Source organism: Pomacea canaliculata, linkage group LG13, assembly GCF_003073045.1.
Source record: "Pomacea canaliculata isolate SZHN2017 linkage group LG13, ASM307304v1, whole genome shotgun sequence".
In the NCBI taxonomy this organism is placed as follows: domain Eukaryota; kingdom Metazoa; phylum Mollusca; class Gastropoda; order Architaenioglossa; family Ampullariidae; genus Pomacea; species Pomacea canaliculata.
Window position 1 is genome coordinate 8,410,884 of NC_037602.1, and position 26,933 is coordinate 8,437,816.

General features: G+C 39.9%; 1 protein-coding gene across 2 annotated transcripts; it reads right to left on the reverse strand.

Moving 5' to 3' along the window:
• Positions 1–12,372: 12,372 nt before the first annotated feature.
• On the reverse strand, positions 12,373–24,951 carry LOC112554583 (solute carrier family 12 member 3-like). 2 transcript variants are annotated; one of them, XM_025222425.1, is made up of 24 exons: positions 24,806–24,898; positions 23,215–24,644; positions 22,305–22,439; positions 21,939–22,110; positions 21,685–21,824; positions 21,078–21,303; positions 20,788–20,927; positions 20,385–20,597; positions 19,996–20,103; positions 19,667–19,790; positions 19,299–19,400; positions 18,929–19,084; positions 18,632–18,731; positions 18,366–18,477; positions 17,845–17,979; positions 17,301–17,407; positions 16,568–16,716; positions 15,970–16,239; positions 15,560–15,727; positions 14,784–14,898; positions 14,385–14,471; positions 13,867–13,978; positions 13,548–13,615; positions 12,373–13,278 (listed from the first exon to the last, which is right to left on the reverse strand). In XM_025222425.1, the coding sequence occupies exons 2-24, from the start codon at positions 24,640–24,642 to the stop codon at positions 13,146–13,148; spliced, it is 4,500 nt and encodes a 1,499-aa protein (XP_025078210.1). In that variant the 5' UTR covers positions 24,643–24,644; positions 24,806–24,898; the 3' UTR covers positions 12,373–13,145. The 2 variants fall into 2 exon arrangements, with proteins under 2 accessions (XP_025078210.1, XP_025078209.1); XM_025222424.1 differs by having other exon boundaries at positions 23,215–24,951.
• Between the last annotated feature and the right edge of the window lie 1,982 nt (positions 24,952–26,933).

Consider the following 26,933-nt stretch of genomic DNA (forward strand, 5'->3'; position numbering starts at 1 on the left):
ATATAACTCCAAGTCATGAACTCTTTTTTCGAGCGTGGACAATGTCTACTGGATAAGTTTTTCTAGAAATATTTCAGATACTAGAAAATCTCATGTTTATCCCCAATCTCTCCTAGAAAAACCGTTATTACGATATCGCATGTTATTAGTTTAGACCGGTGACAACATTTTAAACTTGAGAGTTGTGATGTATTCCCTTTTTTAAAAGTCTGTCACTACTTTCAAGTGAAATATCTTGAAACATTCCGCTAGTTCTTTCTGTACAATGATTTTTGTTTTTGCAGTCAGTGCTGGCGGGTGTTTGCAAAGGTCTCCTCAACAGACATCAACTGCTGTTACTAATTCACTCACGGCATGTAAGTTAAATTACTAACTGAATGAAACACATTTTAATAGTAAGGGGCCATTGTGACCTACATTATCTAGTCACGTTTGGTAATGAGGCTTTGAGATATATGGAGCTTGATACTATCGGGAATTTTTGTTAGATACATGACGAGAACAAATGACTGAACCGAGCATCCACGTTCTTTAAAGATCACTATTTAATAAATAAACAAGTTAAGAAATTCATTACATTCTTCCTTTGAAATATTTTTAATACCACAGGTGCCTATTCCGTTGTGATGGACAATTTCCGAGTAGTCGCCAATGTTAGCAAATCGTTTAAAACTGTTTCCACCGTCACTTGCGCAGCGAGGTGTGCGCAGAACGAAAAGTGCTTTTTCTTCAACATCATGACCTCAGCCACGGGGTCAAGTCCCAGAGTCACGTGCGAGCTGGTGCTGAGCCTCAGTGCAAAGGTCACCGAGTCCAACTTCATTCCACAAAATGGTTGGCGAGTGTATTTTCCTACCCGCCCGTAGAATGAGTCTTGTAGTTTGTAGGTACGTCTTCGTGATGACTACTTTCTTTGAAGTCACCATGTACTCTCATGTAAAGTAGGATAGAAAAAAGTTTATGACAATATTTCGTGTTGTGCACAAACCTGTTTAGCAGCTGATGACACGTTTGTTTTAAAGTATTATTTGTATATTGCTTACATCTTGGACAAAGCCTTTACTATGCCTACAATCGTTTTGAAGTGACACATGTGTCACGTGTCACGAGAATTTGCAGTGATTGGTCTGTTTCACTCTTGATATTCCTTACTTAATGACACAAAGGACGATAAGGTAGTAAGGTTGAAAAGACTCAATTCGATTTTCATTGCAAGTTAAGGAGCTGAGAAATGTAGATGTCCTGGCCATAAAATAAGAATAAAAGTAAAGGTTATATTATCTGATTTCAATACATCTCCATACATTGTAAATAGTTTGTCACTTTATTAATGCTTTGTTACTTTACTATTATTATGTTTTAATTAAATCAATATTTTAGTAATAGTTCACGATGTCACTAGTACCAGGCTCTAGTGGTTCCCTTCTACCTGCTGACCTTTCCTTCCTTGCACTGCTTTCACTGGCATTCACATCCTCTTGGTAGTGACCCTTTAAAACATAGAGATAGTTTATACGTAAGGGACTTAATAATTAATGATTTGCACCAAGAACAAAACTGTTGGGCTAACGATTAGTCTTCATATTCTCGCTTTGTCTGCTAGATATTTCCAGGAGCAAGTAGTAGCTACTGCATTTAAGGATCAGGTATTATACATGATATAAACACCAGTTCCAGATTGTGAATATAATTAATACAGTAAGATTTTGCCCCTTAAACAATGTGGAGCAAAACGCAGACGACTCTGTGGAATAAAAGAAGAAAAGATGGACAGATTGAGAGGGAAAGAGATAAAGAGAAGCGAAAGAGACTGGGATAAAAAGTAGGTAGTACACTCATGTTTCTAAAATAATTGTTTACCTTCTTCTACACGGTATTTGTTACTTTGCGTGTCATAATAAAATAGTAAGAAAACTCAATAAGTGTGTATGTCATGGTATTCGACAATGCTGCGACTTTTTCTCCACAATAAATACAAAGCAGCTTCAACTGTGGCATCATTCTTGAATCCAGAATGAGACACCTCATGAAATATTTCTCTAGAAATCAATTCGCAAGACAACGTGAAAATTTCCAAGACAGAGCATTGCAAAATTCATATTAAAGAAAAGAAATTGAAATACAGATTCAAAATACAAGTATAATTGTATAAATTAAATTGAAGTGGCTTTAAGTGATAATTTGAGAAAGAAAATAAGTTTTAAAATGTCGATATTTGCTGGTGTGAACGCTTACAAGACTAGGATGTATATTTAAAAGACCTGGTTCGACTGATACACAAAATATACCAAACAAAAGAGTAATAATAAAAGCTATATGATGTGCTATACGATACACCGATACCTGTGCATTGACGCACCGATACCATTCATGCACATGTGTATCGATACATCGAAATGACAAATGTCGGTTATTTAATGGAATAAGCTTGACTCAAATGATATTGTAGACCGAAAGCTGACGATAACATCCCAGTTGCAATAGTTAGCAACACCTGGCCACCTTTATAAAGCTTAAAGAGAGAGAACATGTGGATGTAGTGGTTGCGGAGAGGGGTTGGGAGAGGTCGGTAGAAAAATTTATTTCTCTTTACTCACGTTGATTCTATTATACACGAAAAGTAAACCGGACCTTTGGTTAATTTCTAATTAGGAAGAAAAAGAAATTTCCAGGGGAAGTTTTACTTAAATGATAGTTTGAATGATCTCCGAGCTTTTGGTCGACTCATGAGGGTTGCCATGTTTTCCAACATACCAGATAGATAAGTGTCGATGGACGCTAAGACACTGTCTGTAGTTTTGCCGATGGCCAGAGTAACTTGTTTGTAACTTAAAAAGATTTAGTCGAGTCCTTTCTTATAAAAAGAATGGTCCGTGCGAACACCTTTGTTTGTGTGCAAGGATCTGTACACATTGTCCTCCAGTACAAGCTGACTCAGCATGAGGCTCATTCAGTTTTCATGATGGCACTCTGATCGTTGGAGCAACACCATCTTCTGCATCAAGTCCTGTAGCAGCTTCATTGAACCTCAGATTTATTGTTTGTATTGTCAGTTTTCTATAATTCATTCCACTTCTCATCATGTTTCTTGTTCATCAATGACTGGTCTTTAAATTGAAGACGCCAGCATCTTGACGACCCGCTACTCAGGAGACGACAGTCAGGTCTCGCGCGGGACAAAGGACGACACTCGACAACACAATTGAGCAGTCCGGGGCGGAGACAGAGGCGGAGCAATCACGTGGTCTTTGTGTGGAGGAGGCTGTGCCGCCACTGGACAGATTCCAGTCCTGCTCCTCACAGTCCGGACCCCGTTGTTATACAAGGTTTTCAACAGACAGAAACACAATGCACACTTACTTCTTCATTGTTCTTCCAGCAGTTCTCGGTGAGTGTCGTCCTTGTCCCTCATGACAGTCTTGTCTCAAATGTGAGTCCAACCACATTCAACAAAATGGTTGGCGAATGTTTGTAGAATTAATCTGATGGGCGTTTTTTTTTAAGGTGGTTTGCGATCTAATCCTTCTCTCAATGATCCATGACACAGCAGTTCAATTGTAATGATGTTTAGAGATGTAGTAAGAGAAAACGGTTCATAACAATATTTTGTGCACACATGTCTGTTTGAGAGTATCATTTGTAATATATGTTGCTGACACTTTGAACCAAGCTTTTACAACAAGGACAATGGTTGGAAAGACTGAGCCTCCTGTAACGAGTGTCTCGACAACAGTAATTAGTCAATTATAATCTAGTCCTCTGCTCATTATGTCAATAACTTAGGACAAAAAAATGGAAGCTAATCTTTAAAAAGGATTATTACCTACCTTAGGCTTCATTGAGAACGGCTGAATGTTAAGCAGCTGTAGTCTACATTAGGAGATAAGAATAATATTTTAGGTTTTATAAGATGATATATACACATTTCTATGCGTTGCAAACTGCTATAAAAAAGAGATTTATCTTTTATCTTTTTATGTATTGCTTTTTTGTTACTTTTTTATTTGATGCAAACTGCTTTGCAAACAGTATAGCTCCATAAAACGCTTCAAGAAACTATTGTCTATATTTGCCGAGGGTTCAGTATGCATCATTCACAAAGAAGAACACATTAAGAAATAATACTAACTACAGAGCAAGTTCTCTCTTAAGTGTAATTAGAAATTCCTTTACTACATACTACACTAGTGGGCGGAAAACAAAAGTACAAATTAAGCTCCAACGAACGGCTTTCTGGCAAGGATACTCAGCAACAGATTATATATTTATTCCCCATGGAATTAATAATATAAAGATCTTTAAACCGCAATCACAAATTGTATGTCATGTCTATTGTTTACATACTTGGTGTCCTCGATTTGGTCGGAGAGAGAAGTGTAATGGTCTATGTTGCACATGATAGAACAGGGGTGGGCAAATAGCGGCCCGCGGGCCGCATGCGGCCCGCCAAGTGGTTATCTGCGGCCCGCAGAAGCCCTTTGGCAACACAAAAAAAATATTACCGAAAACAAGTTACGCTTAGTCCCTTCCCACGCCTGCTGCGTACGTAATGGCCGGCCTTGAACTGTCTCGCCGGTAGCCAGTGGACCCTTTGTTACACGAGTTACGAAGCGGCCTGACCAACATAGGAAGGTCATGACCAGACAGTGCGGGAGGGGGGATGTAGACGCGCCGTTAGGTAAGGTGACCAGACGTTTATGTTGATGATGCACCTGATGAATTACAACTTGAACTGATACACCTTCAATCAGATCATGCATTGAAGGAAAGGTTTTATTCCCTGTCACTGGTTGAGTTTTATAAGTGCCTCTCCAACAAATCATTTCCTTGTTTAAGAGTATTTGCTGCCCAACTATTTTCAATATTTGGTTCAAGTTACATCTGTAAGCAAAGTTTTTCCTGCATGACTATAAACAAGTCAAAGAACAGGTCTTTGCTTTCAGATGCTAACTTGCAGTCAGTTATGAGAGTATCTACCAGTAATTTTGAGCCAAATTTTAAAAGAATTGTTCAGCAAAATTGTATTCAAAAACATTTTTCTCATTAAATTGTGTGTGCTTAATTGTTCATTCTGGTTTTATATTTATTCCTACAGTGTTACATATTTCATGTGCTCATTATTAAATAAATGCGTGTGTTTACAATTTGGCGATTTTACGTCGTTTTTGTATTCAATTACAAGGTGCGGCCCTCGGACTAGTCATGACCCAGCAATGCGGCCCTCGCAACAAAAAAGTTTGCCCACCCCTGTGATAGAAGAATCTTTACAACAGATACAGATGAGGAAGACTGTCCGTTCACGCATGCGCGTTTCCGGTATCTTGCCTTCTTTAAATGCTCAGTCAGTCACGGTTGAATGAGGACAGCTTTATTTTTTATTTTTCTCTCTTCTGATCAATGAAGTGGCAGACTAATCCATACTCGCGGCAGATGCCAAGTAGAGCATTTGATAGGCCTGAAACAATGGTAGACCCTCCAGTAAGAGGGATTTAGGGAGGTATGGGGACAAGTTTGAATAGAAGATACTATAGCTTTCCTTTCATTGAGTAAAGAAAAAGGCAAACGGACTTATTTTTCAAACCTACGAAGACAAAATACAGTCAAGTGTAATTAATTCTCTTTATTTTATCTTCAGCTCATGAAGCTAAGAAGGTATGAAGGTTTTTTACAAGTGTATCTGGTCGTATAAAGTAATGTGCTAAAATATAATGTCCACCATCTAACAAGGAGTTATTTCCCTGTGCCCAAACGTTCACGTCCTGGAGTTTCCTGGTGCTGGTGATAGTGTTGGACATGAACAAGTCCCGAAAGACCGGTTTATCAACGAAAGAAAGAAAGGAATGAATGAATGAATGAAAAGGAATATAGAAAAGGGAAGAAAAAAATCTTCTAAGTTTGGATACTGACTAATGGTTAAGAATAGCATATGTGCTAAAGTGGCTTATAATTTAATGTCCAATTTCTTTACCATCATTCATAGGTCATAATTATTTCTTGAGAGTGCAGAAGTGTGTTTGTATAAAATTGAAAAAATGCAAGATGTTCTCTTGGACCAGGGGAGCTAACACTGTCTTGTGGAAGGGGTGGGGGTATCAGTGTTGCTGGCGTACATATCGAACAGACACCCATCCCTTCTCATCCCGTCTCGCCTCGACACGCTTGAAGCTCCATAGTCCACAAAACGCTCAGTTCTTGCGAGGTAGCAGCCAACCTCCTCCTTGTCGCAGTCCTAGGTGGAGCTGTCACGTGGTCTTTGAGTGGCAAGTTCTACTTGTTTACCGAGCAACACGCACACACACAAACACGAGCAATTGTCCAGCTGTGACAGACACGGGAAGGTTTACACTGAATATCAACTCTTGAAAACAAAAGATTTCTGAATCGTTTGAAAACGAAATGTTCATACTACTGTGGACCTTTCTTCCTACCGTTATAGGTGAGTAGAGACTTGTTTTCACTTTTTCTTTTTTATTTCTACATCAGGAAATTGTTACTTTCACCAAATGTCAGAAGTTGTTGTTGTTGACTATTTCTATTTTGATTCAAAGCATCGCAGAATGTGGCTTTGAATAAACCAGCACAACAAGTGACAGAAAAAGATACTGGGCGAGCCAGACAAGCGGTGGATGGAAACTCAGACGGGACCTATACTCATGGCTCCTGCACACACACTTTTGATGAGCCATTAGAAAGTACCACCTGGTGGAAGGTCGACTTGATGGGTTTCTACCAGGTCACCAGCGTGGAAATTTTCACAAGGACAGACTGTTGTAGTAGGTACATTTAGTTTAAAAAAGTGAAGAGAATATTTTTAAAATTTTATTAGAAACGATTTAAAAAAAATTTTTTCCATATTTCTTTTCAAAGAGATCGTATGTAGCTGCTCGTTCGTTATGTTAGTGAATGAGTTGTTTGTTTGTTGTTTCTTCATTTAGACAGTTAGTTTAGGATCGTGATATCATCTACAAATAACATTGAATTCATGTGCTGAAGGTGAAAGGTTGCGGAACTTTGAAGTCCGGGTGTCGCTGTCCAATCCAGTGACATTCCCTTCCAGTGATGGCCAGCAGTGCTTCAATAAATGACATAAATGACAACCTCCGCCGTCGGACATCAACTGCCATAAATGACAACCTCCGCCGTCGGACACTTTCCAGTCAGGCCAGCTACACTTTATTTCCCTGTCATCCTGTTACGGACGACGGGGGCAGTCACTTTCCCTGACCGGTCGGGCTGCAGTCCTCCGAGATGGTGTCAATCGCCGCCACTTCGACGCTCTGCGCCGCCTTCTACCTCGCCTGCTTAAATTCTGGAGCTTCGCGGCGTATTCGTCGACCACCTCATCACGTTGCTGTGGCACTGATGTCGACATCTTTCCGTTCGCCGTACGCCTCCACTAGGACACCCAAGATCTTTCTCGGCGTATCTCTTGCGTCATGCGGAAGCATCAACACTCGACGTCTGGCAGGTCCCTCCAGCGAGCTCAAGATGTAACCACGAGCCGCATTCTGACACATCGGGTTTATGGCGAGAGCTAACTCGACCTCTGTTTCAATCTCGTCGACACTCGTTGGTCCACCGGCAAACTACTGAAAGCGGACTAACTAGTATGCTCGTAGAGCCTCTGCCCACCCAACGGATAGCATCATGGTCCTCTCTATGTACTAATCTTCTGTCGTGGGCTTCTGCCCGTGATGAACAAATGTTTCTTTTTGTTCAGCAGTGCTTTTAGGCCCTTGGTCACCCAAGGTTTGTTGTTAGGATAAACATACACTGCCTTGATGGACTGGTGCAATCAACACTATTTTACTCCTCACTTTTACTCCTAACTGTGTGTTAAATGTCTGTATGTGTATGTGAGCAAAGACAAATTTCTGTCCTCCTGGGCAGACAATAAAGTCTGTTTTGATTTTGATTTGATTTGATTTCAATAGGACTGACAAAGTCCCTGTACCCGGACTCAGAGTGGACTGCATCCAGCCAATCATCGGTCGCTACGTCAGCTTGTTCAAAGCAACTCTCGATCCTTTGACGATTTGCGAGTTTCGTGTGTTTGTCGATAAAACGGGTGTGAGACACTTTTGAATACACAAAGTATAAAAAGAAAACAATAATATATTTATTATATATTTTAATATATATTTATTTAATATATTGATATAACTGTAATAAACAGGTTTATCGCGGATTAATGACTTTTTTCTTTAAGGTGAAACGACAATTAAGGTTCTGAAGTTTTATAGACATAATTAATGATCGAGTTTTGAAGTAAAAGATGATAGATAATGAAGTGTTTATGTTCAGTTGACACCCCAACGATAGGACTTTGTTTATATTCATAGCAGCTGTTTAAGCTATAACATTGAAGCATTTTCAGACTTTGACTAACGATATATATGATTATTTTATAAATGATTTTATTGAAATGTACGAAAAAAAATTTTGCTCTGTTTTGTTTCGTAGTCACTAATTTCCAATGAAAATTTTGTTTCCCTCAAAAACTAAATATTTTTATTTTACTTTGCAGTAATTGAGGTTGAATGCCAAAAAACTGCTGTTCAGCTGACATCACCTGCTGCTAATCTGTTAACGACATGTAAGTCAGTAATTTACGGATTAGACAAAATTATTGAAAAATATTAATGACATAAAGCCGGTTATCGTAATTGTAGTGCTCGTGCGCGGTAGAGGTGTGTGAAGACTAGTCTCAATAAAACCCTCCCTCGCCATTTGGCCAAAATAATGAAAGGCAGAAAGTTATCTTATTGTCATAAACAATATCCTTAGACTAAACTATTTGAAGCAGATGATGGAAGTAACCGTTATATGGAATAAATGCTAAATGCTCATTTTATTATTCTTTAGTGGTTTGTTGCTTACTTTGATACCGTCTTCAAAGACCATGATAGAATCACAACATGATCTCTTAAAATGTTTATTCTGAAGAAAAGAAGTCTTTACTTGAGAAGACAACCCTTGACAAATACTCGTTTCTAGTAGGAACTATTCTTAATCTTTTCAGGAATATATCATGCTATTTTTAGACCAATATTTACAGTAAGAGAAAGTTATCCGGCCTATGTATATCATTTTTTTCTAATTTATTATTTGCACAGGTGGTTATTCAGCTGTCATGGACAACTCCCGACTAATCAGCCCAACTTTCAAATCGTTTCACGGCGTTTCCGCCATCAGATGCGCAACGGAATGTGCGCAGACGGACAGCTGCTTTGGCTTCAACTCTATGACGTCAGCGGCGGTGTCCAACAGCAGTGTGACGTGTGAGCTGTTGCTGGGTCTCCTGGTGTTCGTCCCATTCGGTGACCCCGTCGTGAGTCAACAGAAAGGCTGGAGGGTGTTCTACACTGGTGCACCTCTAGGATGATTCTGTCTGACAACTCACACACCTCACCCGCAAATCTCGCGAGATATAGAAAACTGTGTTACGGGGTAGAGGTGGTGGTAGGGAGGTAGAAAATGATTTTCAATGTTCAGTTTCTATTTCTAAACAAATTTGTTTTAAAATTAGAGTTAGAGACATGTTTGTCTGACAGTAAAATTTATGAGATGCACAGTAATGTTTGTATGTGCTACATTATCATGCTTTTCACAACAAACCTTATCTTTGACTTGAAATGCTTTGCATTTCTATTTTTCGTGTGGAAAACCAACTCCAATGATTTCTTTGTAAGATACTGAGGTTGGTACATTCAAAAATACTAATTTTTTTTAATTCACGCGACTAGCCACTTACCTTTCGGAAGATTTTCGAACATCGATTCTACCGAGTTAAAGCTCAGTCTGGAAGAATGTCCTTAAAAAGAAGTGAACAATCAAACAACTGATATGATAAAAACACCTATTAAGTCTTTAACTTTTTGCAAACGAACTTTTAGATGGTTAATTAGTTATCACTTAATTATCTCCGTGGACAAAAGTGATTAATGCAACTTGCTCTTGTAATTTAAAAAGTCGCCTACTAAAAAAAGATGGGCTTCGTGTAGGCCACCTAAACATTAATAGCTCCCTAAAAAAAATACCTGAGGTAGAAACATTCATATTCAACTTCGGAACCCACTTCTACATTTTTTTGAAGCCCGGGTTACGGAACTTGTCTCCCATAACGACATTGCTATTCCCGGGTACACACTAGAACGTCGGCACCCAGAACACAAACATGGAACTGGTTTAGTCACCTACACCAGCACCTCACTCGATACTAAACGCTTGAACCACCTCGAAAACTACGACTTACAGTCAGTCTGGCTAGAAATAAAATTGAAAAACACGGCTCCATTTCTTGTAGGATTTATTTAAAGAAACCATAACGAACTATCCGAGTGGACGGACCACTTCAGCTCCATGCTAGATGCCAGAATACATGCTGCTAGGGGACTTCAACATCGACCTCCTGAAACCGAATAGACAATGGATTGAGAGGATCAGCCTATCGAGCCTCACCAACTAGTTACCACCCAACAAGATCCACTAACACATCACAGACACTGATTGACCGTATCTACGTCAGCAACCAACACAACATACTCGAAGTCTGTGTGTACCCTCGACAGGCTGCAGCGACCACTTCCCTATATGCCTGACGTGGCGCAAAAATGGAACCAACATTCCCAGAAGTTTACACAAAACAATCCCCTACCGCTTAAAAACTTTGAGGAAACTAAATTTTTAGCTGATCTACTCTCAGCTAAATAAAATATAAGATATCACAGACCCAGAGGAAGCTTCTGTGACTCAAAACAAATTGATACCGCTCTTGTTTATTTTACCTCTCGTAAACAAAGAATTGTCATTGTCATTGTCATTGTCATTATTGATAGAGAAACAACTGTTGTAATATATTAATTTACTTTTTCCGATTGATAATGTATATTCCTCCCCCAGTTTGACTGTTTTACAGCATCTGCTTTCCTTGAAAATAAAATTGTCTTTTGCAGATAGTTTTTCATAAGTGTACTCAGTTTAACTCCTGGTCTGAATTTGTGTGACCAAAGACAGGTTTGATTTCTTGGGTGACTATAAACACCCAACATAGTGATATTTTACGGTCATTCAATAGAACTTGTGCGCAGACAAGTTAACATACAGTAGAGAAATTAAGCGACAGAAGGAAAAAAATGAACAAAGGAGACAAAAGAGCAAGGTAGGACTTAGGGGAAAATTTATTAGAAGGGAAGAGGAATGAGGGAGAAAGACGGGACGAAAGACGGGAGGAAAGACTCGAGTGAACAGCGGAAGTTGTAAGAGAAAATGTTCATCGACATCGATGGAATTATCTGCTTTTCGAACAAAAGAATCTTTGAGAGAGCTAGAGAGAATTACAAGAAAAATATACATGCATGCAATATTTTTACAAAAAGATAAAAATCTTGAAGATATTTTGTCTGGTAGAAAACGGCTTTGAAAAAGTAATTTGGCAACTCAGTGAAAGAGCTTGAGGCAATATTAAAAAGGTTTCATAAGAAAGCCAGAGAAAAGCCGTTTTGTTAAATAATGAATTAAGAAAAAGATCTTCGGTTGACATCCAGCTGACTTCAGATGACTGGTCCTTTCACCAGGGATGATGTTGCCAAGCATGAGCGACTTGGTTCAATAGTTCTTCAACTTCATGCACGGATGGTCTGCTAGGTAGGCTAAGTTGCCATTCAGGTATGTTGACTATAAACGGATTTGAGAAAACGTCTACACTGACGAGCAGAAAGTCGGTCCTGTGGCTGGTCGTGATCTTCGAGGGTGCCATTGTTCCCTCCGTGCTGAAGAAGCTTGTCTTGTCATTACATGTTCCTGTCTGTCCACGGGGAAGTGTATTGTTTAGAGTACCAGCATCCCAACCCAGGTACACGCACATTATCTCCAAATTACCCACCTGTGGACTCATTACCCGAATCCTCAGTAAAGGTATCGAAACTTTAGCTTTCTCTTTTCCCTGACAGTCAACTGTTTCCTTCTCCCTGTATCTCCTTCTCTCAGTTTGAGGTTTTAACACCATTGTTTTAACACCATTGATCACATATTTAGTTTTTGTAGCTACTGTTTGAAAAATTCTGCTGATGCATGGAAACCTCTTTGCTCCGTTTATTGATATTTGAAAGTCTTGAATGTATTATTTAAAGTTGTAATGAACGACTCAGTCGTTAAAGCACTCGTTCCACTCCTGGCCTCACTGATGTATTTTGTTAACAAGGTTTAATGCGGGGTGATACGATTCGAAATACTTTTCTTTAATAAATTAATCGATGACGTAGTTAGTAGACATCATGGTGATCAGGAATCTTCCTAAACTCCTCTAAATTATTGATCATATTATTGGAAACAATGTCGTCTCGCGCAAGACTAATAACACAAACAATAACAGTCTGTAATTGTGCTGATGATGTTTACTTGTGATCGCACAATGGTTGCATACAACGTTTGTGGAGAAACAATTTTTTTATACATGTATATGAATATGAAGTATGGATACTATTTTTTTCACTTTCCCAGACACGCCCAAGAAAGAAGAAAACAAACAAGCCATGTTCAGTCTCAATCTGATGATCAGGTTGCGTGTGTCACAAGAGGAAACAAGATGACTGAGGAGAGGATGGAGGAGAGTGAGAGCGGGAGGTTATACTTTTGTGATTTGCCACCTACTGTAACAAAGCTCACTAGACTGCAGGTAGAGTAAGGACATCATTTTCTACATTGGTTTGTATTTTCTAAAACCAGTGGGGAAAAAATTAATAAACTCGGGGGAAAAAACCTGCATGTTCGGAAAATGTCCACAAATAATACTTAAAGCATCAAAACAGAAATAATAACTTTTACTTCTCTATATCTTCAAACCCTTTTTTTCTTTCTGTTGGAATGACATTGAAAACATATGAGGTTACTGACGATTATGTCTTAAAATTTGTCATGTTCAGAAAAGGTACATAAAAGTTATTCTTAGTAAATTAACTTCAAAGGACACTTTTTTTCTCTCTTTTCTTTGTGTTTTTCAAACTATTGCAGTTGGTGTAAGTATGTAAAGTATTTACATTTAAATGGTGCAAGCTATTTACAAAAGATCTTCATGTGAAAATCGAGAATTGTATCAGTAGAACACAGGGCAATGGATGTTTTTGCCAAACATTCTCCATGTGCCATCAAGAAGTGAAGGTCAATACACTTTGCTGATTTCCACGAAGCAGAAGTGTGGGAGGCAGGTCCCGAGACAAAGTGTCCAGCCAGGCCATGTACAGTCCAGAAGGACAAAACTTTCTGGGAACAGGAAGGGTTCTGGAACAAAAATTTAGTGCAACTATGCTCAGTAATCGCGAATAACATTGCAGAACCATGGATCATATGAAAAATAACTGCTGCCCCTGCGTTGGCATGTATCATCATCTTCCTCTAGGAAATTAAAAGCACCCGGATTACAAAATAGACGGCTTGATGATTTTTTACAGATCTTTACCTGACAATGTACCTGATTAGTGTTTTGCTATGTACAAGAAAACAGAATGGAAATTTTTTTAAATATAAAACTTATTATTCTAAGAACGTACACGACAATGAGTGATGCATCCTTGGAGAATTCCAGAAGTTTTTCTCTGATTTTGATCTGCATATATATCTGCAACAGATATCAAGTTTGTCACTAGCTATTAACTTCAAAACCTCGTAACTATTAAATCTCTTCACTTCGTTATTTATTAAGGTCTCTAAATTTTTCATCTTTAAGCATTTACACACACAGGTGTAAGAACCAAATTATCCGTATTCTGAATCCTATTATGGACAAAATCTACACCCCTATAAACATATATTCTAATAAGTGAATGCACACACACATGCGCTCGTTGGAAGTAAGACTGAGGTTCGAACCTTTTCTTTGTGAGAGGCGAGATCGGCGTCTGAAACCTTCCATGGATAGTCATCCTGAAATTCTCCCCCTTTTAGTCGCCATTGGTAAATAACTTCCTCGAACTCCTTATAGCTAAACACACACACACCACAAGATTCAATATGAGCATCAAGTACATTAAATAATAAATAATAATAAATAAAACATATGTGTAGCGCCTTTTTCTATCCTCAGCCAGAATCAAGGCGCTTAAAATATAAACACAGAGACATAAGAATAACAACGGTCTCAAAACAAAGACTTTATTGGGTTTTCAAGCTGTGTCATCAGACTTTCACACAATTTACCTGTTCAATAGGAGGGAGGAAAGCAGTAGGAGAGAAAAATTGACGGAGTGTGAGAGACAGAGGAAGAACAAGAAAAAAGAGGGGGAAAGTGCAGGGAAAGACAAATAATAAGGCAGATCCACACACACACACACAAAACAATTCAAATAATTATATAATTTTTGTAAGACTTATATAAACTATCATCTTACCTGCTTCTTTTTGGCTTTGTCCTGAGGTCCGGTACCACTGTTATTTCAGAACAGTCGATCCTGAGTTTGTTTAACAATGTGGCCATTCTAATGATAAAAAATTAGCCTCGTGATTCACTCGTATAATGACAGAGATGGCAAGAATACATCCTCAAACTACATTAAGACTGGTCATCGACACTCTTTAATAGACAAATCTCTCCATTTATTTACTTTCCCTCCCTTGTCAAAGAACAAAACATCAATGCAAAATTAACTGAGTATAGTTATCATGTTAATGACATGAGACTAAGCATGTCGTCTGCAACGTTTGGTTTATTTTAATTTCTCGCGGTGGCTGCTGTACCTTAAAGTTTTCTAAAATCAGTATAAAAAAAAATATTCTGAAGTGAAACTCACTGCCTGTGGTCTGCATCTATGTTTGATCTCTTGGTGCCGGCACAGAACACACGAAGCTTGCAGTTCTTCCATTGTTTGCGGGTGGACAACAGGTAAGGCACGAGGAGTCCTAGACCTGCATGGGGACAGGTGGGAGGCACACAATCAGACATAACTTCTACAAGAGTTGGGGGTGGTACATGAGGACTGTTGATATATTTAGCTATTAGTGGGCACACTTAAGTTGATGTAGACACCCGTAAACTGCGTACATTAGATGCAAAGGACATAAAATATAAACAGTCTTATAACCGAAATAGACTATTTTAAATAAAGTATAAATATTAAACCAAAGTATTATAAATATTTTAATAATCTAATACGAATATTGAAATAATCTTGTATAAATATTAAAATAAGTACGTATTAAAATAAACCAGTAAAAAAGTTAAATAAACTTGTGTAATATTAAAATGATCTACTATATATATATATGTTATACAAGAAACAAGTATGTATATATACCTTTAAAACATTAATTTGCCTAATTATCGATTTAAAAATAAATGTAAATCTGAAATTAAATTGTTATAAATATTCAATAAACTTGTTTTATTTCCATAGTTTTCCACTAGTCAATAAACTAATAAAATAAAAATTTTCAGACGTTTTCAACAAAACGACAACTATTTAGCTGTACCGTTATAAATATACACAGCGAAAACAATTATAAGCAATACTCAGTAATAAGGTATTGAGTAGACTGTGTATAGACAGCAGAAGATCGACCTTCTGACCTCCGTCATCGAAGAGCCACCAAACGTCGATGGTTCCTTGTTGCTTGCCTCTGAACCTGTTGAAGCTCGGAGCATCGTCTGAAGACTCACACTTGGACAGCGCGCTGGACTGCGCCGGCCTGGGGTCACGTGCTTCGTCGCCATCGTTTCTGGCAGTGCCATCAGCATCTTACAGAATTATAAATATGATTGTGTGTTAATGTTAAAACTAATAAATTTCAGCATTTTTAAAAATTAAATAATCAATCAATGAGATGGAAATAGACTTCGCACATAACAATTGATGCAAATTTCTACAGCGCGGACATGGCTGCGTGATCACGTGATACAGCGATCACTTGACATCCATGGTTACAACTTCATCGCTGAGCATTCTACCACGTGACCAGCAAGTTTCTTGATTTCCTTACCTTTGTCTCCTCTCTTGTCCTTTTTCTTCGCCTTCTTGCCCGAGTCCCCATCGCTCGCGTCGTCGTTTTGACGATCATGAGAAGCGTGATCATCGTTATCAGAACTGTCGTTAACTAGGTCGTCGATGTACCCGTTGTTGACGTGTCCTTGCCCTTGGCTGTGCTTGAAGGTCTTGAGACTGACATCGTTGCCGGATGGTTCTGTTAGCCCACCCGAGGTCTTGTCTTTGTCTTTGCTGCTTTCTTCAGCATCATCGTCCTCAGAAAAATCTTCAATGAACATCGATCAGGAAGACAAGTTATTTTAACATTAAGAATTGCGGTAGTGAGCTGTGTTACAGAAATTCCTAAATTCACGGCAGTATTAACAACATTGTATGTGTGAGTGTGTGTCTTAACAAAGGGCCATAATCCAGGACATTTTATACGCAGGTGAGCAATCGCCATTCCGAGTTCCTTGATGAGGTGCACCTTTACGTGCTTATGAAAAGACTAATGCTCAACATTGTCAATACCATGTTATGGTCTACATTAAATTACTAAAACAAGAAAGGTGTCCCAAAAGAGGAAGCAGAAGCGAACATACAAATTCACTTACCCGCCCCTTCCTCCATGCTAACATTGTCTTCGTCCAGACCCTCTAAGGTGTCGTCAGTTGCGTCAAGCAAATCATCGCTGACCTTGTGTGTGTCAAGGCCGCCAGGTACACGCAGGATGCCAACGCCGTAGTGGAGGTCAAAGGCGTCGCTAGTAGACAAAATATTGTCCTGTTTGAATTCAGGGCTGATGACAAGTTTGATAAATACATCGCTTACTCACTCCCTACCTCACTCACCTTGTTTATGTTTTTATTGATGATGATGTAATAATATTTCACCCTACTTTGAACGGGTCGTTGACCCATCAAATAAACAGTTCAGTTTGGTTCATTCACCTTCCCATCTGGTCAGTCTCATTAACAAGATACAGCTTTCTTTGGTGATTTACTGGGTGGGCGATAGAAGAGGTATCTTGTGAGGGTGTATGATGGTTGGAAGCTTAACTTCCGATAGCAATTAACACATGAAGTCATTGCAAATGTTTCCAAAGTCTGTTTAGTGACTGTCCCTTGCTTACCATGACTGACTCTTCCGATCCTTTGTCTTTTTATGAGACCAATGAGGTCGCGTGCTGTATGTACGAGGATTTTAAACATGGAAAGGGAGATCAGTTTGCTGAATAGAATTCACCTTTATTTCTTATTCTCATCCCATGACCAGCCAATCATTATCAACACAATCACATCACGTGATTTCCGGGTGCTTACATCACGACCTACCCTAACGACTTACTGAATGATGCCGACGTAGTTGTGGACGGACGGCGGTTCCGCCGTCTGCCAGTTGGTCTTGAAGCCCATCAGAAGTGTGTTTGGCCGCAGTTTGCCCAGCCCTTGCGACTTTACAAGGAGTAAACGAAATGTTTTGAGTGCATTATTCTGAATATCTGTTATGTTTTGTGAGCACGTGTGTTTTCAGCTTGGGAATGCTTGCAAAACTATTTAACTATATTTCATGAAATCCTGCATGTATGCATTTTATTTCTTTATCATTTTTTTTTTGCAGTGGAAGCATTTTTTCTGGCCTATTTTTTTTTCATTTGCGTTTATTGATATTGAGTGCGAGCATCTAATATAAACATGCATAGAAATGTAAGTAACGAAACCAGGGTTATTATAGCATTTAAATTTTTATGTTTGTTAGATTTCTTAAAAAATTGAATGTTTGCAGGAATTTCAAAATAAAAAAACATGCGTAGGCATAATACAACTTGCATCATCACCTCACTGACTTTCTAAAAGTTCAACAAGAGAAATAAAATATCTATCCAAATTACCTGCAGCAGGACCTGTACACCGTGACGTATTGTAGGGGCAGCGAGACTGGAATAGAAGGCGCGCACGTCACGGTTACTGAACCATCGGTAGGCTGCAGTGGACCGGAGATGACGTACGTGGCGCTGCATGTCACCCTGCACAGGAGAATTATTCACAGTCATAACCACAATCCCATGATAACCTGTCCAGCTTGAACCCTGGACCGCACATGTTTAAGGTCGTGTCGTTTCCGTCAGATGGAGGTTGTGGGTTCTGTGGTCAAGAGACTGTCGTGAAGTAAGTTTTATATTTATGTTCACATACTTTGAAAGGCCATGATAGTTTGGTCTAAAGTGAATTGTTTCTTCTCTAATGGCGGACACTTATAGTAAGACATTGTTGACTCATATTGTATGATGTCCGTGTCTCGTTCTTGTCCTGAAGCGCTAAGACCATGATCCTCAGGAGTGTGAGAATGCGCTTTACAAATTTTGCATTTACTGTTATTAAATACATGGGCACATATTTGACTAATACTTACCACAAACACATGGCCACAGACAAGAAGACTTTGACGCTTGGTGATGCAGGAAGTGAAGTCCACCAAGGCAGGTCTGTTCCGTGGGTATCCCGTCAAAGCTAGAATCTGTGGACTGTGTTGAAGTTAAATAAAACTTGAATCTGGTGGATAAAGCACATTTTTCGATATTTTAAAATATCTTTTCTACAAGTTACTTCTTTTTGTAATTGAAAAAGTCTGAAATCGACATTCAAATTCATGAGCATGAAGTAGTGTGAGATTCGTACCGGAAGTTCTTCACATGCTCATTAACATTCATCAGGCTGAGGGTTGATTTCAGCGCGTCGTTATACGCATGCGCCTGGGCTGATGAACCCCAGTTGACATCTGCGGAATTTGAAAAGGTGTGATAATAACTTTAATATTAACATCATTGGCCGCTTTCTCATGAACGTATTTTATTTCAAAAGTAGACAACTGTCTAATATATGACTAGATTTGTAATATGTTTACACGATATTCATATAAATAATTTTGCATACATTAATATCCGACAACATTTGTCCAATGAAGAAGTCCCTTACCTGGCTTTCGGCGGACGAGGAAGACATAGAGACCGCTGACCATGATAACAGTGGCAAGGGCAGCCCACCACTTGAGAAGAAACATAATGACGAGGCAGATGAGAGCTCCCAGCAAGCTCAGCCACTTGTTGAAGAAATGGAATGACGGTCGAAACCCTGAAGAAGGAGAATATATTCAAAAGTTTCTGTTAGTTTCATTTGGTTTTTTTTTATCAACTCTTCCCGCCACTAAAATGAGAGGAGAAAAAAAAAACTGGGATAAATATTTGCAGGTGTACAACATGACATAGAGAGATTGGCATTTATTCTTTGGGTTTCCTTCCATTCCTGTTAAAGTAAGCTGTATGAGAGTTTGTAATGAGAAACTCACCTGGAGAATTGGCAAACGCGGCATCGAAACAGGAGAAATTAATTAGTGCATAAGCCATCAAAAAGAAGTTGGAAATGATTGGAGCGATGATGTCCAAAGAACCTGAAAAAGAAAGCATTTAATATCCTTGATGACGAAGCCAGATATTTTTAGGTAAACAAAACCTTGCAAAAGAAACAAAGAAACAAATTGAAACAAAGAAGTATAAAAGGGACAGTGAAGTTTCGCAAAAAAAGTCAATACTCAGTTCCGGTCTAAAATTATTTACATTATATAAGTCACACTCACATAAATATTTACATTACATAGGTCACACAATAAAATTATTTAATTATGCGAATCATTAACATTCAAAATCCAGGTGTTACCTATGCAGCTCATGCCGACACAAATGACAAATGTCAGAATGTACCCCGGGCGTGGTTCGCCACCTTTGCCATACCCCTTGCCAAATATTCCAATAAAGGGGAAGAGTTTATCCTTGGCGAGGGCCTGGAGAGGAAAAAAAATAAACGACAAAAAATTATTCACATAATCATATGCAAGGTCTACTTATTTATCTTTATCTTGCTTTTTGCTCACACACATTGCTTCTGTTCAATCTGTGTTCGTGTTGTGTGTTGTCGTGTACCCAGCCCTGAAACATTCAGGAGAAGGAACAAGTGGGAAATAATATGAACAAAGATGAAGGACTCACCTGGAACACCTTTGGGGCACTGACGAGGCAAGCGAGGCTAGAGGACAAGGTGGCAGAGAACGCACCTGCGTAGATAAGAGGGCCGTAAGCAGAGGCCACGCCCATAATCTGAAAATACCATACAGGTAAAATGTTCCTCAGAAGTTGTATATGCTATTTATTACTTCTTCATCTCTTCATCAAAGACGTTAACCATCGCTTTGTCTTCTCTCTAGAAAAGGAATTAATAGACAGACAGACAGACAGACAGACAGACAGACAGACAGACAGACAGACAGACAGACAGACAGGCAGGCAGGCAGACAGGCAGACAGACAGACAGACAGACAGAAAAACACGATGAACATCTGAAACATCGGCTAGACAAGAAGAAGCAAACTAGAGCCCACCGCATGTGAGTTCTGAAGTCCGAAGCTACAAGACACGTTGCCACAAGTCTGAATGTCTTCCAAAGTCAAAGACATGTTGGAGGCGTTGGCAACTGCTGCTCCAACGGCGTCTCTGACCATGCAGCTGCCACAGGTCCACACGATGGCCAGGTACACAATCGTCGTGATCAGAATGGCGAGGAAGGTGCCACGAGGAATGGCTTTTGACGGATTCTAATAAACAAATAAATACATAAATATAATAATGAATAAACAATAGAAGAAATTCAGAAAAAATAATTAATGCTGGTGACAACAATAACATGCACATGCAACATGGCCACTTGGTCACATGATCACATAGTGACATGACCTCATTTACATATAAAGTTGCTAAATGTAAACCTCGCCTAATCCAACTTACCTTCAGGTCCCCGGATATGTTAGCTCCAGCTAGGATACCGGTGGCCGAGGGGAAGTAGATGGCAAATATTTTAAAGAAGTCGTAGTCAGTTCCGTCAGATTCTCGAAAGTCCGGTCCAACGTTTTGCAGGAAAACGGACCCTGAGACACAAAAGTTGTGCATTAGTTAGCATTTCAACTTGTATGTGCCAGAAAACGTGTATGTGCATCTCTTACATATAAAGTTGTATTGTGTCATACTGTACAATGATTTACATGGCTGTACGGCCTTTGAATTGGTTTTGAACTGACCGTGATATCCTACAAAGCCAACGCGCCGCTTCTCCTCAGACGGAGGAAGAAAGGTGCCGATGAAATAGTTGAAGAGGGAGACGATGAGGATGACAAGAAGGACAAGCTGTGCCTTGCTTTCAAAGTCCAGGCCGATGAGCACAATGATCAGCAAGAGCACCATGGTGCCACTGGCAATCACTCTGACATCGTGAAGAAGGTCGCCAGTGATTGCGATGTCGTATTTCTGGGGAAGATAACACCAAGCAAAATTGAGACTTTCTCAAAAATATATATATATATATAAACTTGGTAATTATATAAACTTGGTATTATCCAGAATGTCTGCTTTTTCTTTTCTAGAATGTGATAGAGGAAAGAGCATGCACTACATCATCTCCCCACGAATATTTGTCCGTTCCCGGTGAACATTGAAAGACCATCCTAGCGACGACAAAAATATGTTTATTGGAGGAAAAAAAGTTTCAGGTCTTGAGACTACTTTTTGGCAACAAATATGTAGTGCATTTGGTGGTATAAACAACCGGAACATGTTTGAATGTTATGAATAAAGCTCATAATCAAACAAAAACAAAAATCCCACCGAGAACTTCTAGTTTCTACTTACATAAAGCAGATCTCGCAAAGTCTCGGCAAAACCCACGGCATGCATGGAGGCCGCCACTGCGTTGGCTAACGAGAAGATAACTCCAATGGCTCCGCCAAATTCTGGTCCCAGACTGCGAGATATCATGTAGTAGGCTCCACCTGCCCAACATCAAATCTCGAACTATGAAGCTTGCCTTGTCTGTCATGAAAGGAAAGTAAGACAAGTTCGCTTGGAAGTACAGGCACTGACACACACACACAGGGTATACTGACCTCCTTTGACCTCGCCGTTCGTGCAGATGGCCGCCATGGACATCGTGGTCAGGGTGGTCACCAAGGAGGAGATGAGTACAATGACGGAAGCGAGACCGATCCCAGCCTGCCCTGTCATCCACGTCAGGCGCAGGAAGAGCATGACACCGAAAATGTTGAGCAGACATCGAACCTGAACACACGGAGTGCAGGACAGTGAATGAGTGACCAGTGATGATGATGATGATGATGATGATGATGATGATGATGATGATGATGATGATGATGATGACGACGACGACGACGACGATGATGACGATGATGATGATGATGATGATGATTGTGGTACAAATAGACGTAAAATAAAGCATGAAAATGTGTGATTACCAGCACTCCTTGTATCCATCCCATTTTCTGGGAGACTGGCGCTTCCTTAGCTTTCTTCTCTTCACCTTTACCCTCTTCCACGTCAGCATCTTCCAAGTCACGGCCGAGGTCAGCTGGTGAACGAAGAGGCGCTTCCTGTAGGGGAGAGAAACTCGAATTTAAGGCCAGAGCAAGTTTTCTCCATTTACGGTCTTCCCCATTACTTTCGTTGTTTCATTCATCCTTTCTGTCTCTCTGTTTTTCTTTCTTTTTTGTTTCTTTAATTCATGTTTTCTTAACTAATTAATTTATTTATACTTTGTTTCTATTTTTGTGAATACAATAATACAAACTGAAAACCGGACAAAACTAGACTTACATTCTTATCTCAGACTAATTGTCTCGTTTTTTTTAAAAATGTTTTTACAGTATTATGTTCGGCATTTTTCTGATTTTTGGAAGAGTGAGCTTTTCTGCATACAAACATTGTTTGAGAGTCTGGCCTTTCTCGTCCTTCGCTATTTCCTAAAAAATGTTGCTCATTATTTCTCGTACGACCCCGTGAGATCCGTCATTGCTACCCTGTCAGCCTGGTCTGCTTGATGTCTACCTGTCCGTGTGATGAATCACTCACATAGCGCGGCCAGGCAGCGGAAGAGAAAGCTCATGTACCTGAGTCTTTACATCCCATAAATGACAAATGACGAATAAAAAGTATTTTATGTTTATGTCCGCGCTCATAGCCTACATACTACTAGTAAACACGCCTCACAAGTTTTTCTTTCACCTTGGTTTTTTCATTCATTCATTTTATCATTTATTCTGTCTTTCTCCTTTCACTGACAGATTAAGACAAAAATATACCGGAAGGTGCATGCAGGGACAGAGTGAGGGAGAATGAGAGCAAGGAATAAGAAAATAATCATCTTACTGGTTCTTCCCTGAGCTGGTATAAGGTCGGTCTGGCCCTGTAACCACTCATATCCGGCAGCGCCTGTACATAACCATAGTGGTCCAGCTTCGGTAGCGACTCCTCGGGGTCGTAGAACGTGGCATCCGACTGGTTGCTGCCGTAGCTCCACGTGGAAAAGATGGACATCCGGGGCATCTTGGATGTCCGGTACTTCATGACATCATCGGAGTCCTCGTCATCGTCCTCCTCCTCGTTCTCCTGCATCGCGAAGGCAGGGTCTGCGACCTGCTCCAAGTAGCTCTGCAGCGACTCCTTGATGATCTGTGGAATTTTCTCGATCATCACCATGGAACCCTTTCTGCTCGGCACCATGTTGGCGCCCAGACTGCCTCCACCCTCGGACCCCCCAGAAATCTTCCTCTGATGGACTGAGATTCGCCTGCCGGCCCCTGTCATTGGGAGCTTGTGCTGCTGGGAGTACGACTCCTGGGAAATCTTTCTCCCTCCCTTCATAGCACTGACCATGAGTTTCTTCTCGTAAGCAGGATGCATGCTAGGCCTGCGGGTACTGCATGGAGAAAATCTTACTTTCTCACTTCCCTCGTCATCGTCATTTACTTCAAAGCTGATCTTTCGCGTCGTTTTTGTTTCCTGGACTGGGCGTAGAGTGGGCTTCGAACTGGTGGCCTTCGTGCTGTGAAGAGAAGAAGAGTCGGAATCGTCAGGATTGAAATCCTTGCCAGTTGGTACTTCGCTCCCATGAGAGACATCACGACCAGACTGCATTTTACGGGACAGGTTTCCTGTTTCTTCCGAATCGATCCCCGAATCCAGTACGAACCCGCCATCTTTTATTCGGTGGTCAGGAGTAACGGATGCTGGGGTTCGCTCTTCTCTCTTGGAGGCGGATTGCGCGGTCTTGCCACCCTTCCCTCTTCTGTCATGGTTTTCATTGTTTCTAACGTCATCATCGTTATCGTCATCGTCATCAATATCAGCATCGTCAAAGAAGTTAACGCTTCGTGAAACCTCTGCATTGACGAAATGATTGTCATCGAAGTGAGGTTTGTGATACACTCCGGTCTTTCGTGTCAGTCTCTTGTCATCCGCGGATAGAGGAGGAGGCGACTGCTCTTCCTCATCTTCTTCGTCGTCATCGTAGAAGTCGACCTGGATGGTGGGCACCTCGTGAGTCCGTGGGGCCTGCTTTCTTGAAGATCGCTCGCCGGGGTTGTTTCTGATGTCACTGGACGCCACATCCGATGTCATGTTCTGTATGTGTGGCCCGGATGGACTCTTAATACCGTCGCTAGGCAACGTGTTGGAGGCATTCTGATCAGTGTAGCGTTCTGCTTCAAACGGAACATTTCGTTCGAGGGCTTTCTCCGACCTAGAAGTCGACGATGAGCCTCTCACACATAAGACAGTCTTGAGGTCGTCGCCCATTTCTACCACAAAACAAAATGTAGACTAGTGGATGGATTGTTTCGACATCTCCAAGTTGTTGTCAATACAACAGAGATTTTTTTCACCTCAGAAAATTTCACTACAAACACTTTGATTATCTTAGAAAACAATAATCTCATAAATCGTGAAACAAGTGATATACTTCACATTCCGAAGACTCAGCGCCGCAGCCTCAGGATCCACAAGGTGAGTAGAAGATTCTCGTGTGAGCACATCTACACAACAATGCTTGTAATTTCGGTCGTGGGGGGCCGATCTTATATACCTGCAGAACAGGAAAGCTCTCAGGCTGTGTACTAGACATTCAACAGAAAAAATATCATCGGTATTTTAAAGAGGACCTGTCTTATTTTTATATTTCTGACTGGTGTCCAATCAATTTGAATGAAATTTATTTTCTTATGTTTAAACGGTTGTTTTCTTAAAATTTGAGTTTGTGTCTCCTTATTAACTGTGTGCATGGTGTTCGACATTTTTATTTATTTTTTGGTAGAGTGTGTGGAACAGAAAGAAAGAGAGATCACGTGTGCGTGCATGAATAAGTAAGAGAGAGTGTGTGTATGTGTGTGATCTCACAATCACTTACTTATATGTAGTCTGAAGACAACCTAAATTCCTTGACAACTCAGCCCTTTAGTACCACGCTGAAACAAAGCAGATATGTTCCCTTTAACTGAAGGAGAGCTGTCTCGAAGCACAACAGCACTAGACCCCAGGCGATAAAGGTAGGAGGAGCCCCTATGACCCCTCCATATCCCTATTCCCCCGCCCGCATCATGATTAATGAATCCTTGTCCATCTTATGGGCTCGTCAGCAGCAAGACAAGATTTCGGGACATCTAATTTACATAAATTTATTCCACTGTATTTACATGTTATTCTTTGCTTTTTTCCCGTGGATGACGACTTTTGCTGCAAGTTAAAGAATGGGAAAATTACTGAAAAATGTAGGGAGTGTTTTACCATATTAATTATGTGAGTAAGTATGTAAGTATGTGAGCTTCATAATTATAATTGCTATGATAAAACAGAATTTATGGTCAAACAAATTTCGACAAAGTAATACCGTTGAATCTGATTTCTTCAGAGAGAGGAATGTAAATCCCAGTGTAATATCAAATATAATATTTGTAAAAGATTCTTTAGTTATTTTGGAATGTACTCCATCCCTGTAATTATCCCGACACAAGAATCTTAAATTCAATAAAAAGGTTTCCTTTAAGTGTTTTAAAATTGTTTAGCTCTCTTTTAGTTTACTCGCTAATTTTACTTTTTATCCTTTTCCATTTAATATTTCTGTGTTTACTATTTACAATGCTAACCCTAATTAGCTTATTAGCTTTGCTTGTGCATTGGGTGGTGTGTATATTTTCCATTTCACTAAATTTTTTAAGTGCAAGAGTTCAAAAGGTGTAATCAACATCTTTTGAGCTTCTGAAGTCGTCGGCAGCCTTATGTACTCAGGATATGTTGTAGGAGCTTTTAGCTGTTGGTATCCACCTCATACACATGCACACAGCTCCCTGTCTCGCGCTTCTTGACGTCATCGACACCATAGAAACGAGCTTGTCACTCCGAGGGTTCGTTTGTGTCCCCAGACGCAATCCTTCCTCCCTCCCACCTCCTCCATCTTGTCTCCTCCGCTCTCCCCTCTCTCCTGTCGTCTGTGCGTCGGATGAATTGCGAGTTGCCACAGTGACCACAACATTGTTATGAATCACTTTTCTCTTTGTTTAGCGAGGATTGGGCGAGTGAGCCACATTCTTAATCTTGTCAATGAAATCCGCAGTGACACTTACCGGGATATACTTTTTGATGACTTTAAAGAAAACAAACATAAAGACGATATGCGATAGGCAGCAGTCGAAAATTACTCCGAAAAATGTTTTCGTTTTCTTCAAAAATCATTTAAACTGTCTACTTAATACTTTTAATCTCGTTTTTCATTTAAAAACATTAGGTAAAGGTAAACAAAATTTGAAAGACTGATTTCTCATAAACCCAAACTGTTTCTGGGTATTTAAAAATCTGTTGTTGCAATATCTAGAGGCGTCAGCGTCATTATCTACGTCACTAACTGTACCGGATCCTGTGAAGTATGATTTACACACTGCTGCTGACAATTCCTGCATTGTTTATGCCGATGTGATAAATGTGAATTGAGCTGGTGATGTCAAGCTTGCCATTTGTGAAAACTTCGGACTCTCCAGTACCTTGAATGTACAAGAAAAGACAGTGTGGCGCTTTTTACTTAGTGCTTGTCACTCGAC

What these genes read in the sequence shown, in the direction of transcription:
- LOC112554583 (XM_025222424.1), bottom strand. Translation starts at nt 24,642, where the DNA reads ATGGGCGACGACCTCAAGACTGTCTTATGTGTGAGAGGCTCATCGTCG. An exon ending in GGACAAGAGAGGAGACAAAG is followed by an intron (nt 15,728 to 15,969) that starts GTAAGGAAATCA and finishes TAATTCTGTAAG; the next exon opens with ATGCTGATGGCACTGCCAGA. An exon ending in TCGCCTCTCACAAAGAAAAG is followed by an intron (nt 13,616 to 13,866) that starts GTTCGAACCTCA and finishes TATCTGTTGCAG; the next exon opens with ATATATATGCAGATCAAAAT.